The sequence below is a fragment of the Protomyctophum parallelum genome (assembly GCF_964188405.1).
Source record: "Protomyctophum parallelum genome assembly, chromosome: 10".
NCBI lineage: Eukaryota > Metazoa > Chordata > Actinopteri > Myctophiformes > Myctophidae > Protomyctophum > Protomyctophum parallelum.
In genome coordinates, this window is record NC_139704.1 from 1,568,847 (window position 1) to 1,586,054 (window position 17,208).

The 17,208-nt window shown below is 43.2% G+C and overlaps 1 protein-coding gene across 1 annotated transcript in view; it reads left to right on the top strand.

The window, feature by feature from the left end:
- The window catches only part of LOC310865361 (uncharacterized protein), a 36,373-nt gene that overhangs the window by 961 nt on the left and 18,204 nt on the right, over nt 1-17,208 (top strand). The window contains exons 3-20 of the mRNA XM_083774450.1: nt 752-1,269; nt 2,094-2,141; nt 2,664-2,848; nt 3,273-3,315; nt 3,583-3,717; nt 4,173-4,298; nt 5,382-5,603; nt 5,921-6,091; nt 6,182-6,373; nt 8,416-8,634; nt 9,793-9,954; nt 10,416-10,616; nt 11,077-11,202; nt 12,428-12,721; nt 15,078-15,182; nt 15,712-15,849; nt 16,269-16,376; nt 17,027-17,079. Coding sequence (XP_083630576.1) covers nt 752-1,269; nt 2,094-2,141; nt 2,664-2,848; nt 3,273-3,315; nt 3,583-3,717; nt 4,173-4,298; nt 5,382-5,603; nt 5,921-6,091; nt 6,182-6,373; nt 8,416-8,634; nt 9,793-9,954; nt 10,416-10,616; nt 11,077-11,202; nt 12,428-12,721; nt 15,078-15,182; nt 15,712-15,849; nt 16,269-16,376; nt 17,027-17,079 — 3,046 coding nt within the window. The remainder of the gene's footprint in view (nt 1-751; nt 1,270-2,093; nt 2,142-2,663; nt 2,849-3,272; nt 3,316-3,582; nt 3,718-4,172; nt 4,299-5,381; nt 5,604-5,920; nt 6,092-6,181; nt 6,374-8,415; nt 8,635-9,792; nt 9,955-10,415; nt 10,617-11,076; nt 11,203-12,427; nt 12,722-15,077; nt 15,183-15,711; nt 15,850-16,268; nt 16,377-17,026; nt 17,080-17,208) is intronic.

Genomic DNA, 17,208 nt, shown 5'->3' on the forward strand with positions numbered 1-17,208 from the left:
GTGTGTGTGTGTGTGTGTGTGTGTGTGTGTGTGCGCGTGTGTGTAGTGTACATAATAGTAGTGTACACAAATCAGCAGGTCCAGTCTTATGTAAAGTATCCTCAAGTATCCTCCAGTCACTGGTCTCTTAACGTGCAGGTTATAACACTGGTCACCAGTGTTATAACCTGCACGTTACCTGAGACAACATAAATAGGCTATCGACTTCTCATGGTTGTCAAAGATTCAATCAGTCGGGTTGTAAATCAGACATAATTAGGAGGATCTGAAAAGACTGGTGCTCCTCTCCCAAAGTTTAATATTTGTACCCTCTCATAGTTAAATGAACACTGCGGATTTTGCAGTGTGAATTGGGGTCAGGGATAAAACGGCATAAAACACAGGCGTAGAGTTGGGAACCGGAATGTTCCCAGTTCGATCCAGGGCTGCCCCAGAGTTGGTGTCCAAGTGTCCTTGAGCAAGACTCTAAACACCTATTCCCGATGAGCAGGTTGGTGCCTTGCATGGTTTCCTCCGCCATCGGTATATGAATGTGTGTGTGTGAATGGGACAAATGTAATGCACAAGAGATCTATGTAAAACGCCTTGGTTAAAGGTGCTATATACAGTAAATGTACAAATGGCCCTTTATTTAAAGGGAAAAAGGTTTAGAACGCCTGGTCAGAAAAAAAACATGCATGCACGCATTTCAAAGGAGTTTCAAAGTTGGACAATGTGGACCCTCTGAGTTGACTGTTCTTGCCTCCTCCAGGTTGGATGCCTCCTCAAGGTGACTGGGGCCCTGATGGCGGCTGGGGCCCGGACAACCCGTGGGGCCCCCCAGGGGGACCGTGGGGACCGGGGAGGCCGCCGACGCCTCCGGGCGGCTGGGGGCCGGGCTACGACTACGGCCCTCTGGGTCCGGACGCGTTCTACGGCCCCCCCGATCTCCCTCCACTGGATCCGTACTACGGCGCTCCTCCGTACGCAGAACCTCCCCCGGCGCTCCCACCGCCTCCCACGGTGTCTGTCCCGCCCCCGGGGTTTGCCCCTCCGGGTATGCCCCCAGCGGTGCCACCACCAGGCATACCGCCCCCAGCAGTGCCACCGCTGGGAGTACCCCCCCCGGGTATGCCCCCAGCGGTGCCACCACCGGGGGGACCCCCCCCGGGTATGCCTCCCCCGGTGGTACCGCTAGGAATGCCACCTCCGCATGTGGGCGTGCCGCCGCCGCTGTCCTACGCCTCGTATCCCCCCCCAGCGTTCCCCCCACCTGGCTGGACGGCAGAGGTAAAGGAAGAGGATGATTTGTTATGCCTCTAAAGCAGTGGTTGTCAACCTTTTCCATATCAAGGCCCATTTTTCATTCAGCATTTGAGCTCTCAGACTTAGACACAGATTTAGTCTCTCAGACACAAAACTAAAGAATATGTGTTTGTCGTTGGATACGATGATGTCCACTATTCCATACTGTATTGATGTTGGTACCATAGGAGACATAACGGGCAACTGTTGATCAAAATTACTATTCTTCTACATTTTGTAATTCTGTAGACTCTAAATTAAGTACGGTAATGCAGTTGTTTAACAATAATTTTAGATCTTCGGTTACCAACTCAATCATTTAGCTGGTGACCACCTGGAACCCCCTCAAGAACCACTGGTGGTCCCCGGACCACTGGTTGAGAACCACTGCTCTAAAGGCTGACTTCCTGTTGCGTCACGGCACCAAGAGACCTTTTTATTTATTTTTTATAATATGTCAAATGTTAAACGCACAAGACAAATGTCTTGTGCGTGCCAAACTTGGTTCGTTATAATGGACAATTTCAATTTGGGCGTTAAACATGAACTCTAGTCGATGAACAACAAGGTATGGTACATAATGTAGTCGCATAAGAAGAGTGCAGAGAGAACATTGGAGTGCCTCAAAGATAAGCAATGAACCTAGCACAATAACTACATGTCCAAAATAGGGACACCACTTGAAAGTGGTTAAAAGTCCGGAGACATTTGCTCAGGCTGCGTAATTGCAGATTACCAGTGAAAATATGTTTGCCAAATCATAATATTAGTCAGGCTTTACTCATGGGAAATTCTTCTTGACATTACAGAGCACAAATGAGGTGATGGTCAACGCTCCACCTGATCAGCCAGAGTGGGTGAGTACGGTCTGCTTTGGTGGGCACAACTTAACTTAATTGTTTGGAAACTTTCAGGAAAGAATCGTTTAAAGTGTTTCAGTTGATGCCCTGTGTCCTGACCTGTGAGTGTCTGCCTTTTGGACTGGATCAGTCTGGATGGCAAGTTTAGTTTTAGTCAGTCTTTTGAATTCAATTCCATTTAGTTTTAGTCGTATCTAGTTTTAGTTGACTAAATATCATTATATTTTAGTCGACTAAATCTTGTATTTTGGCATGCCTTGATGGCATCGTAATGGCTGATTTCACACTTGGTTGCATGCTGACACATTTGTAGATCTGCTGTTTTCAGCATGCAAGCTATTTTCAAAGTGCAACACCCGAGCGCAAGCAAACAAAAATCACTTGTAGTTCTACTGGATCTCTTATCCACTAGTGACTATTACTAGTCCCTCCCTAACATAAAAACATAGTTTTTATTTAGTTTTTGTCAGTGAAAAAAGGCCCACACGTGCTTGTGTTTCATGGCCTTTTGTTTTGCAGATCAAAGCGTTGATCTCGGCTCCCGACAAGAAGGACAGTGTGCCCCCCACTCCTGCGCTGGTGGTAACTAAAATCATCACTCCTCCTACCATGCCACCCCCTACTGCGGTGTCTCCACCTGCTGAACCAGAGAACAAGCTGCCGGCTAAGCCCATCGGCCTGCTGAGGAAAATGGCCTTTGAAAAGTAAAGTAAACTATTTTCTCATGTATGGTTTTATATAATCTGTACATGATGTGAAGTTAACTGTGTATTGACTCCCGACGAGTGGGTGCTTTGGGGGTTGCTGGAGTTGATCCTTTTAGACCAGAATCGACACGTATTTGCATTATTTTGTTTTAAACCCATTAAAACCCGGGAAAGCATCCTTGTTATTTTAGATTTTATTTTATTCAAAAATAGATATACAAGCTTGGCACAAAGTGACGCATTAAATTCTGCTATTTTTGAACATTTTAGAAAGATCTTGAAAGTGTAAGAACTACCGGTATGTTTAAAAGGCATTTGTAGAATGGGCCCCAGGTCTTAATGGGTTGAACACGTGAACCTTAGAGCAGGTCATGTTAATCTAACAACTAAACTAAAATGATGTTTAATTCCTGTGCTACAGACCCCCGCCAGGCAGATCCACTGGAACTATCTCCGAAATTAAGGTATTGTACTCTTTTTCTAAACTAATCTCTTTGCCAAAAAGTAGCCGATGGACAAGCTATTTTTGGCAAATGTCCCCCCCCCCCCCCCACCCAGTACAGGGACACTATTATTATATGGTTGACGTGGCTAGAATGCCTCGTCATCACCTGTCACAATGAATACAGCATGTGGTCCTGTCTGTCTGTCTGTCACAATGAATACATGTGGTCCTGTCTGTCTGTCACAATGAATACATGTGGTCCTGTCTGTCTGTCTGGTGTCTCCAGCCATCATTCGGCTACATCGACAGAGATGTAGACAGAGATCAGTTTCGATACACGTTCAGCTTCGATGCCTTCTTCGGGAACCCCAAAGCCATGGTCCCAGGGGTCAGAGTTCACTTCACTGCCTGTTCAGAGAAGGTCAGTGTGGGCAACAGTTTCACTGTTCATACCTCAGATCTCACTTGTTTGGGGTCATCTTAAGTAGACGTGAAATATCCATTTGTGTACAATTGGAAGCAAATAGACCCGTAAGCGTTCATTTGGTTCCATTTGTACACTCTCGGTATTCGCTTTTTCTTTTCTTTTCTACCAAAAGTATCAATACGGCGATGTAGAAATACTTGTCAGAGTACCAAAGTATTGCAGATCTACAAGCTCACAATGTGTCGCATTGTGAGACGTTTAAGATGTTAAGAGTGGCGTTAAAATTAATAAAACCTTCCAGACGGGGTCAGGGTTAGGCAATGTAGGGGATAGGTTTATAGGGTCAGGTTTACGATGAGGCTAAATGCCACACTCACAGAAAATGGTCAAAATGGCATTTTTAATCTTGTGTGTGTGTGTGTGTGTGTGTGTGTGTGTGACGGACAAAGGACAAGGCGGACAAAAAACAGAAAAAATATATAGCGACAGATGTCAAAGTGGCTCCAGGAGGAACGGAGAACATTGACTTGGAGATCTATGAAGGCGTGGTCAGCCTGCCTATCAATGAGCCTCAGGTAAATACTGTGGATCCCTCCCCACTCATCTCTTTTCACATAGTTTCTATAGACCGATTCCGTAGCGGGTCTCATGGTCGCAGCCTACGTATTTCCTGTAGGCGGACTCGACGTAGCTGCGGGGGTAAAACCCTCACCAGGCGCACTCTTCCACTACAGTGAACGGCAGAGTGACTGATGTTAGTTTGCCTCAAACTTTACTCCTTTACCTGCTTTTTTACTAACACTAACATTACAAAGATGCCCAGAACATCGAGATGAACCTGTGTAGTTTATGGCTGCTCCAACAGTAGTGGCAACATAAAAAAAAAAAAAAAACGGAATGTCTAATATCCACCGCGATGGCTGAGACCAGAGCCATTGAGCAATGGTTAGACAAAGCAGTGAAATATACATAACGCCAGTCTTACCCAATACCAAATATTTCTGTTTTATTAACACAAGGCTGCTGTACTTTATACCTCATACTTTAAATGCTTAGTATGAGGTATAAAATACAGCAGCCTTGTGTTCATAAAACAGAAAGATTGGGTTGGGTAAGACTGAAATTATGTATCTTGCAGGATTCTTCACTGCTTTGTCTCAACCATTACTCAATGGCTCTGGTCTCAGCCATCGCGGTGGATATTAGACATTCCGTTTTATTTTATTTGTTATGTTGCCACTACTGTTGGAGCAGCCATAAACTACACAGGTTCATCTCGATGTTCTGGGCATCTTTGTAATGTTAGTGTTAGTAAAAAAGCAGGTAAAGGAGTAAAGTTTGAGGCAAACTAACATCAGTCACTCTGCCGTTCACTGTAGTGGAAGAGGTGCGCCTGGTGAGGGTTTTACCCCCGCAGCTACGTCGAGTCCGCCTACAGGAAATACGTAGGCTGCGACCATGAAACCGGTACGGAATCAGTCTATACTTTAACCCATTTTGGGCGGGAACCCCTTTTGGTGTTAGCATTATGTTATGCTTTAGCTATTGAAAAATAGCAGATCTACAAGCTCATAGCTCGTAGGTCTGCTATTTTTGAAAAGTCGACGAACGTCCATAGTGGGTTAATCCATGGTGGGTGTGTTCATGGCCGTCCCCAGACAGGAGAGAAGCAGTATCCTGGCCAGGTGCACGTGACCATTGGGCCGCTGCGCACCAACGTGGTCTTTGACAAGAAGGACTGCAGCGGTATCACTCTGCTGAAGAACGACCAGGTGCTCCTCAACCTGCTCACTGACATTATCTCCGAGAAGAAGAGAGCCACCAACATCAGGCCCAAGATTCCCTCCACCTTCGAATTCACCGAAGAGAAGAGAGAGACGGTATGTTTTATTTTATTTTTAAGGAGGCCGTTGCCAAAACGCATAAGCGTTCTCAACTAACAGTTTAACTGCTTGTGAGGGAACGTTCCGCCAGAAGCAGTTGAACGCTCCGCCAGAAGCAACTGCTTCTGGCCTAATGTTCCGTCTGATAAGCTTTACATGAACTTGCCCGAAACGCCCTCAAGGACCCCGTGGGGTCCCCCGAACCCCCACATTGAGTACCAGTGCTCTATTGACCGGTGCATGTGTGTGGTCAGGGTTGACATTTGGACCGCCACTTCGGTGTCTTAACGTTGACCCCCCTCTGCATTCCCCAGGGTGTCCTCTTGACTCTGAAGGACATAAGGTCGCAGGAAGGGACCATAAATGAAGGGATCATAAAATCGGAGGAACACGGCGAGCTGGTCTTCAACGTCTCCGAGAACCTCAGCGACGTGGACTTCTGCACCGAGGACACGAACGAGGAAGTGGAGTTCACCGTCGTGACCGTGAGCATTTCCTCTATGAATGTGTTACCAAAGTTGTCATGAAATGTATGTTGTCCTCACAAGTATAGTAATACAAACGTGTGTGTCCAGGTGAAGGAGGTGAAGAGAGCAGTGAGGATCAAGCGCTCCAACGAGCCCCTGCTCCTCATGCTGTCCACGGCTGCGCCCACGGACAGACCCACCGCCGTCCAGGACAGGCCTCTGGTGTTCAACAACAAGCCCTTTGTTCTGGACACAGAGGTGTACGAAGGAATTGTCAGCCAGACGATCATAGAACCCACGGTAAGAACACCGCTACTTGTTTTAGAAGTATATTAATCATCCCCTGTATCGCTTCTTTGACCTCATGCCATCTGGACAAAGATACAGAACCGTGGGGTAGAAAAAAGCTTAATTAGGTTAGGTTAATTTGGTATGGTTCTGTGTACAGTGGGGACCTCATGTTTATGTGTTGTCTTGGTGACATGTTTTCTATGCTGCGTGTTGTTGTTTTTTGTTGGTGTTGAACAGACATGTGAAGACGAATATCCCTTCAGGGACAATACAAAATATTATTATATAATAAAACTCAATGGTTTGATTGATTGATAAATGTATTAACAGTTTGTAGAATTACAGTACATTTCAAGCACAAACTCAATACAAAGACTGTTAACTGTGAGTGGATGACCCAATTAAGCATTACACTTGTTTACAACAGGGTCCACATTGTTCAATTCATCAAAACATTTAGAGACATACAAATAGACACTTCTATGTAGTTAAAGAACAGAACAGGAATTCATAATATAGGAAGCAAAAAGGGAAAAGATACATATACAGTGAGGGGAAAAGGGGGGGGGGGGGGGGGGTGGGGGGATTCAGATTTTACAGAGGCCAGTTTCGAATTGCAGCCATCCGTAGGTGCCCTTTGAGAGCGGTTTTGAAGGAGTCAAGGGATTCACATGTCTTAACTAGAAAAAGTGCCCTTCTGGGCACAGGTCTCCACCAGGTTATCCACAGATCCGTGCAGTTAGAGGTAAAACACTTTTTGGCCAGTTATAGCGCCACCTTGAGGCTGAGTTGAAATTGTTCATGTGGCATTTCGTCCTCGGCCTAGTGGGAATGTGGGTGCACAATTTCACGGAAATCACGCAATGTGTTCATGATTTGCAGCATTTTGTTTGAAACTGAGCACTCCTGTGAACTTTGGAAGCCAATCTTAACCAATCAGGATGGAGTGTGAGAAATCTGAAAGACCGGTTTCGTTGAATGGCTCTAGAGAGACTGTGTACCAATTTGCGTGATGTTTGGACAAAATCTGTAGGTGTACTGTGCAAAAACTTGTTTTGCACAAAGCGGCCTCCTGGTGGCGCTATAACAGGCCGTTCTGGAAAGTTTGGGGCAGAGGTTCATCGTTGGCATCCAGGGAGTGTGTGTGCAAAATTTGGCATGGACCGGGTTAACGGTGGCCGAGATTAGCTGCTCACGGACGGACGGACGGACACACGGACGGACGGACACGGACGGACGGACACACGGACGGACGGAGTGCAAAACATACTCTCCCCCATGCCTTCGGCCTGGTGGAGACAATGACTGTTGGTAGGGCGTTCCACATTTTGGTGGCATAGGAGCGAAAATAATTTAGACCCTTGTTTGTGCCGAATCTGGGTTGTACATGGTTTGTTGCACTCCCTCTGGTGTTGTGGGTGTGGACTTCGTTTACATTAAGGAAGTATTTAGACAGGTATAGGTACATGGGTATCTTGGTGGTGTATCGAATCTTGTGAACCAGACCCATTGCAAGATGCTGTACTCTGTCGTCGACCCTACTGGTCTGGCACCTTCCTACCTCTATGACTGCCTAGATATGTTCCATATGTTCTCAGGTCTTCTAGTGCTGACCTGCTCCAAGTGCCTACAATGGCATATAAAAAAACACAGTGAAGCAGTATTATGCTTCCGCGGCATGACGGCTTGGAATAATAATAATGGATTTTATTCATAATGCACTTTACATTTGTAAGAATCTCAAAGTGCTAAAATAATAAATAACCTCATTAATAAACTCATTACACCTAAAACAGGTAGCCTCTGTAGATAGCTTTAAAGCACAGCTCAGAAGTTAACATGTGTACATTAGGGAATAGTGGAATGAAAACATAAGCGCCCCACTGTAAGAGGAAGGCTAACATCCTGTTATCCACATCCCAGAGGCAAAATTCAAAGTTTCCATGTTGTTCCCAGATTGCATGAGCGCTGATAATATCAGATTTCCGGAGACATCTTGATTTCGTACAGTGCACGTGTGAACATAATTATCCTGCTGTGTTTTTTTTAAGCCAAAGATGGTGGGTTACCCCGGACAGATCTTCGCCAACATCGGCCCCATCAGGACCAACGTGACCTTTGACCACAGAGACTGCGGCGTCACGCTGCTGAAGAACGACCATGTGCTCATCAACCTGCTGATCGACAAGGCCACCGGGAAGAGAAGGGCTGCCAACATCAGACCCAAGATCCCTTTCACCTTCAACTACACCAAGGAGAAGAGAGAGAAGGTGAGGACTCTCGGTTACAATTTACAATTTACTTAATCCAGAGCGACTTACATTAAGCAAGAACAAAAAAGCATGGGAATACATCACATAAAAAGCATTTATCATGAAACATGCGTAAGCTAAGAACGTAACAGTGGAATATCTATATAATGAAACTATACATATATACTATAGTATACATGTACTATGACGCGCTATGACTACATACAAAGCAATTATAGTGCTGTCTACATAACATGCTATAAGTCTGTATCAAATGCTATCTACGTCTACAGAAATGTTATCTAAGGGGGTGGGGTAAGTGCTATGGGCCATGATGGAGTCTGAAAAGGTGGGTTATCTAAGGGGGTAGGATAAGTGCTATGGGCCATGATGTAGTCTGAAAAGGTGGGTTTTCAGACGGCGGAAGATTGGGAGTGATCTTCGGTTTCTCAAAGTGGGTGCCGTGAGTGACGCCAGACAGTCCAGGGGTGCCTCAGAATACTCTGATAATATTTGGAATTTATCAATGTCACTTCAGTTTAACCACCTAGGCCCCATTTGCATTAACCTGACTGCCAGATTGCGGCAGTATTGAGTTCACAAGTTCCCTCCTCCTGCCTGCATCTGGGCTCTCTCTCAAGCTGAAACGATGAACCCGGAAGCAGCGGGACAAAAATATACCTCCATAATAATTTCGAGTTGTACTCTTGTTAGGTTGTGTTTACATTAGAGTTGTAGTCTTGTTAGGTTGTGTTTACATTAGAGTTGTAGTCTTGTTAGGTTGTGTTTACATTTGCGCTGTAGCACAGCTTCAATATGTCATCAGTCTTGCGTTGATCCCGCCTCTAGCGGCCACATACGGCCACATATCTCTCCGACCAGAATTGGTTCGGAGTACATCTATCTTTAAAAGGTTTCCCCAAGCCCTGGTTCAAGGAGCGCAGGAACACGCTCCGTTGCAGTTGGAAAACCAAGCATCCATGTTAAGGTGAAAACCTTTTTGCAGAAAGTGGCCGATCTACAAGCTCACTGCATTTTGTTGTGACGTGTCATTTAGCTTATAGATCAGCTACTTTCAAAAGTCACTGGTATAGAGTCTTGAGGCACTTCACCTCAACCACTTAAACCATGTAACTTGATTGATTGAATGTAATCGAAGTCAATGTGTCGTTTCAGGCCACAATGAAAACTCTGGGAAAGCCAGAGTTTAATGCTATCTCAGGCGTGCTGAAATGTGCCGAACATGGAGAGTTGCCCTTTGACGTCACCGAGAACTTCAGTGACACCGAGTTCGGTCCCCTGGACGTGGACAAGGAGGTGGAGTTCACCTTGGTCGAGGTGAGCAATTGTTTTAACCCATTAACCCATTTTGACCTGAGATCGGATTCTAAAAATGTCTTCTACATCCTGACAGTTTTCTGTTTCTGTTTCTATGTCAGTCGTTCTTTTCGATTTAAAAACAAATAGCAGATCTGCTCTTTTTCAATAGCTAAAGCATAACATAATGCTAACACCAAATGTCAAACAGCTTTCTGAATACAAAAAAAATACAAAAAATACAAAAATCATGTTGCTGTATATCGGCAATGCTCAAACTTTATCACGTCAAGGACCACCATGATATGTATTTAATTGGCCCCCGACCACCATCTCAAAATATGTTGTTCCAGGGACCACCAAAGAAAAAAGAAAAAAGTATATTTAAAAGATTTGCACAAATGTTTCAATTTATTTTTTACATTTGAGGCGCGGTGGAACCCCATTGTTCCTGCTTAATGTCACAACGTGTCGTCTTCCAGGTGAAGCAGAAGAAGAGAGCCATCAGGCTGCGGAGGATGGAGAAGGACAAGATCGTGGCGGAGCTGAAGAGACTGGAGGACGAGGCGAGGAACGCGATGGAGGACGAGAGGAAACGGAAAACGGAGCAGCTCAAACGGGAGGAGGAGGAGAAACAGAAGAAGGCAGAGGTGGCCGCCGCGCTGGCTGCTGCTAAGGTCAAGGTACGCATGGATGCATTTGAACTAATGCACGAAAAAAGCTAAACACTTCGTTAATAATACCCCAAAACCGACTTCAAATCAATATCGCAACGTTTGCCTAGATTACGATTAATGAGCGATTTAGCATATTTCTTTGTTAACCCATTTTGATAGATGGGGTGGATGGATGCGTAGATTGAGAAATGGAAGGGTGGGTGAATTGATGTTAGTCGTTTTAGATTTGAGCGTCGGCTATTCAAAAATAGCGGACATGCTGCAAGCTTGTACACCTGTTATCTTTGAGCATTTTTGACAGTGTGAGAACTTTAAAATCGGACTCGGGTCTCAATGTGTTGGAGATAATCAATGACAAAAAATAGATGTCACACTATCGTATTGATATTCATTACTGTGTGTGTGTGTGTGTGTGTGTGTGTGTGTGTGTGTGTGTGTGTGTGTGTGTGTGTGTGCGCGCGTGCAGTGGACTCCACTGGGTTTCAAGTTCACATGCCCAGACTCCATGGATGAAATCAGCAAGGAGAGGTTTGAGGGTACGGTGCTCAAAGCCATGCCCAAATCCTACGACAAAGACCCTGAGGAGCAAAAGGTTTGGAACGGAGCCCACCATGACACATTTGGATCCTTTGTCCTTTTTGTCGTGACACGCACCCCTCTGAAACTTGTCTACGTGTTGGGGCATTTATCGATGTGTCGTATCGATTTATTTATTTACAGCCTTCATGCTTAGAATTTGCGTCAAAGCCCTAATGAATGCAGACTTTATTTTGTATACATGTTTTTGCTAACACTATACATTTTGTTTAATCCGTAGGCTACAGAAGCCTCTTACATTTTGTAACCGCAAACCAGCGACGCTTTAGTTATGGACTGTCAATAAAGCTTGTTTTGATCATAAACGCAATCTGGGAAGAGAATCAGAGATACACGGATTAAAAAAAACATTTAAGCGGACGGAGGCAGACTTTTTCACTCCCGGTTCATTTCCTGTTTATCGATCGCCTAGCGATTCATACAGTGGTGAAGAGCACAATCTGACTTATTTCAAACATATTTTAAGGTGGGCCATTGGAAAACATGTCTAACTTGTCCTTGGCAGTCAATGAGTTTAACATCCCTAGTTAGTAAACATACTGGCTATTAACAATGCCACTATGTTACCATGTAAAGGTTCTGTATTCCAAATTGTGCTAGATGAAATGGGTGGCATTGCTTTTATTAAAAGAGAAGTGTGACCCCAAGTGGTCAAAGTTGCTTATATATATATATATATATAAATTAATTATTACATTTTTTTTTAAAGATCTTTTTGGGGCGTTTATTGCCTTTATTGATAGGGTACAGTAATTAGACAGGAAAGGGGGATAGAGATAGGAGGAAGACATGCGGCAAAGGCCGACAGGCTCGGGACTCGAACCCGCGACACGCCGTCAGGCTGGATTACTGGCCTAGGTGCCTGGAGCACTGAGCCGCGGCCCAGGCTTGAAGTTGAAGCATCATATTTGAAAACAAAGTTAACTAAGTAACGAGCAACTCTGTACTTGAATCTGTACACTGCAGATTCAAGTACAGCGTTGGTGAGAGGAGGAGTCCTCCCGGTGGGGGCTCCTCACTGGTAGTTGAGTCAGTAGGATACAACAGCAGGGACAACACAAAATAATGTGTGGGGACTGCAGAGGAATATATTGGCGTGTTCTTAAATTGGCTGCTCTAAATTAATAAAAAGAAAAGTAAATGGCCAATCTACAAGCTCACAATGTGTCACTTTGTGAGCTTGTAGATTGTCTTTACAAATTTGTGTTTTCTTTTATCAGCCAGTTGAAGTGAAGCAAGAGAAGATGGAAGTCCAAGGAGACGAGGAGAAAACGAAAGAGGCGGGGGGAGAGGAAAAGGTGGACGTGAAACCAGATGTGGAGAAGATACTTCCGGTGCCGGTGAAGAAGGAAAATGAAGAGGTCTCCATAGACGATAAGAAGCCAAAGGAGTCGGAGAAGAGCAAAGACGCAGACGTGGGTCGGCTGGTCATGACGGTTGCCGGGGAACAGAAGCAGCTGGCGTTTAGGCGACGTGACCTCCTCTGCATAGCAACCATGATGGTCGGAGACAAGGTGAACCCACTTATATTTCAGATTATCTACAAAATATTGATTTCTTTAATAAATATTGGTTTTTGATTGATATATATCGTACTGATATTAATACGGGTTGTAAGTGATATTTATTTGTTAAATAAGTGTTGAATAGCTCTATATTCTTTCTATTCTGATAGTAATCGATAGACCCTCCTGTCGGACCAAATATACACTCATATGGCGCAGGCATGCGTGTGCATGCTGGCTGCAAAATAACCTGAAAACGTGCAAACAAAAAAACATTTTGTTTTATCCAAAAGGATATCACTTACAGCACCGTATTAATTTATTTTTTGATGATGTCAATATTTGTATCGTTACATTTAATTATACAAGTTTACAGGATAGAGAACAACCTTTTCCCCCGTTGTGTTCTGTTGGAATTGGGCCATTGGGCCAATATGTGAATTGGAGATGGTTATACTTTCAGTTTGGTATTTTTCATCTGTTTATGCATAGGGATGGGACGATAGGTAATCATCATTATCGTTTATTGTGATGAAAATTTTTTTTCTGAGTTTTAAGCATTTTTTAATTACTGCGATATTATTGCTAATCGCAATTATTTTTCCCACAATAATCATGACATGTGATTTTCATGTCGTCCCATTCCTATTTATGCATTTTATCTGATCAGAATCGCACAGTAAAGCAGTAAACTAACTGAGTTGATTTAACATACTGTAGGTGCGGTTCAACATCGAAGTAAACTGAGTTGATTTAACATACTGTAGGTGCGGTTCAACATCGAAGTAAACTGAGTTGATTTAACATACTGTAGGTGCGGTTCAACATCACAGTAAACTGAGTTGATTTAGCATACTGTAGGTGCGGTTCAACATCACAGTAAACTGAGTTGATTTAACATACTGTAGGTGCGGTTCAACATAGCAGTAAACTGAGTTGATTTAACATACTGTAGGTGCGGTTCAACATCGCAGTAAACTGAGTTGATTTAGCATACTGTAGGTGCGGTTCAACATCGCAGTAAACTGAGTTGATTTAACATACTGTAGGTGCGGTTCAACATCGCAGTAAACTGAGTTGATTTAACATACTGTAGGTGCGGTTCAACATCGCAGTAAACTGAGTTGATTTAACATACTGTAGGTGCGGTTCAACATCGCAGTAAACTGAGTTGATTTAACATACTGTAGGTGCGGTTCAACATCGCAGTAAACTGAGTTGATTTAACATACTGTAGGTGCGGTTCAACATAGCAGTAAACTGAGTTGATTTAACATACTGTAGGTGCGGTTCAACATCGCAGTAAACTGAGTTGATTTAACATACTGTAGGTGCGGTTCAACATCGCAGTAAACTGAGTTGATTTAACATACTGTAGGTGCGGTTCAACATCACAGTAAACTGAGTTGATTTAGCATACTGTAGGTGCGGTTCAACATCGCAGTAAACTGAGTTGATTTAACATACTGTAGGTGCGGTTCAACATAGCAGTAAACTGAGTTGATTTAACATACTGTAGGTGCGGTTCAACATAGCAGTAAACTGAGTTGATTTAACATACTGTAGGTGCGGTTCAACATAGCAGTAAACTGAGTTGATTTAACATACTGTAGGTGCGGTTCAACATAGCAGTAAACTGAGTTGATTTAACATACTGTAGGTGCGGTTCAACATAGCAGTAAACTGAGTTGATTTAACATACTGTAGGTGCGGTTCAACATAGCAGTAAACTGAGTTGATTTAGCATACTGTAGGTGCGGTTCAACATCACAGTAAACTGAGTTGATTTAGCATACTGTAGGTGCGGTTCAACATCGCAGTAAACTGAGTTGATTTAACATACTGTAGGTGCGGTTCAACATCACAGTAAACTGAGTTGATTTAACATACTGTAGGTGCGGTTCAACATAGCAGTAAACTGAGTTGATTTAACATACTGTAGGTGCGGTTCAACATCGCAGTAAACTGAGTTGATTTAACATACTGTAGGTGCGGTTCAACATCACAGTAAACTGAGTTGATTTAACATACTGTAGGTGCGGTTCAACATAGCAGTAAACTGAGTTGATTTAACATACTGTAGGTACGGTTCAACATAGCAGTAAACTGAGTTGATTTAACATACTGTAGGTGCGGTTCAACATCGCAGTAAACTGAGTTGATTTAACATACTGTAGGTGCGGTTCAACATCGCAGTAAACTGAGTTGATTTAGCATACTGTAGGTGCGGTTCAACATCGCAGTAAACTGAGTTGATTTAACATACTGTAGGTGCGGTTCAACATCGCAGTAAACTGAGTTGATTTAACATACTGTAGGTGCGGTTCAACATCGCAGTAAACTGAGTTGATTTAACATACTGTAGGTGCGGTTCAACATCGCCACTCACCGGGAAACCAAAGAGGAACGGGCGACGTACGTCGAGATTCTCCCCGACTCCTTTGAAGAATCCACAGAACAACGAAGACACGTATGTTTTTAAGGAAACGTTTGCATGCAACTTTACAGAAAAACAAGCCCAAAGTTGCTTATAATAAGCAGATATGTCAACATCGTACGATATACGACCTGGCAACTGATTGATCGATAACACACATCCCTTCCCATGTACAGACGACCCCCGAACTGCTCTGTTGAGCTCTCGAACCCTAGTGTTCCTATTAGAGTTGTTACGATACCGATACTGGTATCGGCTACTTTGACCCGAGTACCAAAACATCAAATTGACACTAGGCTGAACGAATGCAACAGGAGCAAGTCTGACCCAACACTGCAGCAATTTGCCAAAAACAGCCGATCTACAAGCATAAATGACAATCTATGAGACAAAAAAAAAGTACTCGTATCGGTACTTGTATCGGCGAGGACAAAAAATTAAGTACTCGTAAGAAAATGGTATTGGGACAACACTAGTTCCTATTCCTATTTTAAAAAAGCATGGGGTATTGTAAACTGAAACGTCAAGCGCGTAAAATTAACAGCTGTGTTTTCTCTCAAAGGGTATCGTAATTGAGTTTGCTGAGGATTCCGGCTACATCAAGTGTACCCAGAATCCCCAGCTCTACTTCCACATGACGGAGGTGATTGAAAGGAAGAAACTAGAACTCAACGAGAAGGTGGAATTCAGTGTTGTGCCGGTAAGATCGCTCAACACCATAATTGTGGGATCGCTAAGGCACATTAGATCACACTAATGGAATAATCCCCATTCCCCACACACTATTTCTTTATTCCACCCTGTTTCTTGGCCCCTAACTAGTCCATACTTTTAGGAACAAGAACACCATCCTCCATTTAGCTACAGTGGAGCCTGGATACTGCTTATTAGACCCTAGCAACAACATATTTAACCCTAGCAACCCCATATTAGACCCTAGCAACGACCTACTAGACCCTAACAATCAATATATGTAATACTATCAACAGTCTCTTGATATTTTCCCACTGTTATGGTTCTCTTCAGTACGGTATATGTTTTTACTGATTTTAACAGCTGTATTTGAGATAATTTAAACAGGCGTTTTATTTCTATATATTTTATCATGGTTTCCTCTAGCATGAAACAGCCGAGGGAGGACTCCAAGCCATCAGGATCAAACGTTTCACTGAGAAGGTGTTTCTCCCTGTTCGTAAACTGGGAGGAGTGGGAGCCACAAAAGCAAAGGTGACAACTAAAACAATAACTTTGATCACGTTTAGATGATAATAATGATCACTAGACATGTAACGATTCACTCAACTCACGATACGATTCATATCACGATATGAGGTTCACGATACGATTTTTCACAATATTAAAATAAATATATATATATATATATATTTCTTTTTAAATGTTATATAATTTATCTTCCCCCCCCCCCCCCCTGAGATTTTTTATTTAACTACATTGCAAAAGTAGTACTTTTGACAGTGCAGAAACATAATTGCCTTCCTTGATGAGCATCAACGACCATCATCACCTGGGCACAGTCACAGACACACAGCTACCCTCTACAGTGCTCTACTACTGAAAGTGACTATCATTTCTCTCCAAAAGCACTTGAATATGATGGAATATGACTAAATCTCATATTTCACATCACACACTAGCCCCCCTAAAAAAAGAAATTTGAAAATTGATTTTTTTATTTCAATGAATCGATTCATATAGTCTGGATTAATATCGATATATATCGATATACGATATATCGTTACATGCCTAATGATCACTGACCTGTTTGTTGTAGCTAGCGGGGCTAAGTAAATGTAATCAAATATTAAAATTTAAATTAATGAATTGGATCATTTGACATAAATGTGTGTTCTTTAAAGATGACCATCAAGCTGTCTAAAGAGCCTGATACCAAGGACACTGAAGACTCTAGGTGAGTTGCTAAAACGTAATTGTACAAATATCTCTTGTGTGTTAAGCCATTATTTTATTTAAATGGTAAATGGTGCATTTATATAGCGCCTTTATCCAAGGCGCTTTACATAGATTGTGCATTACATTC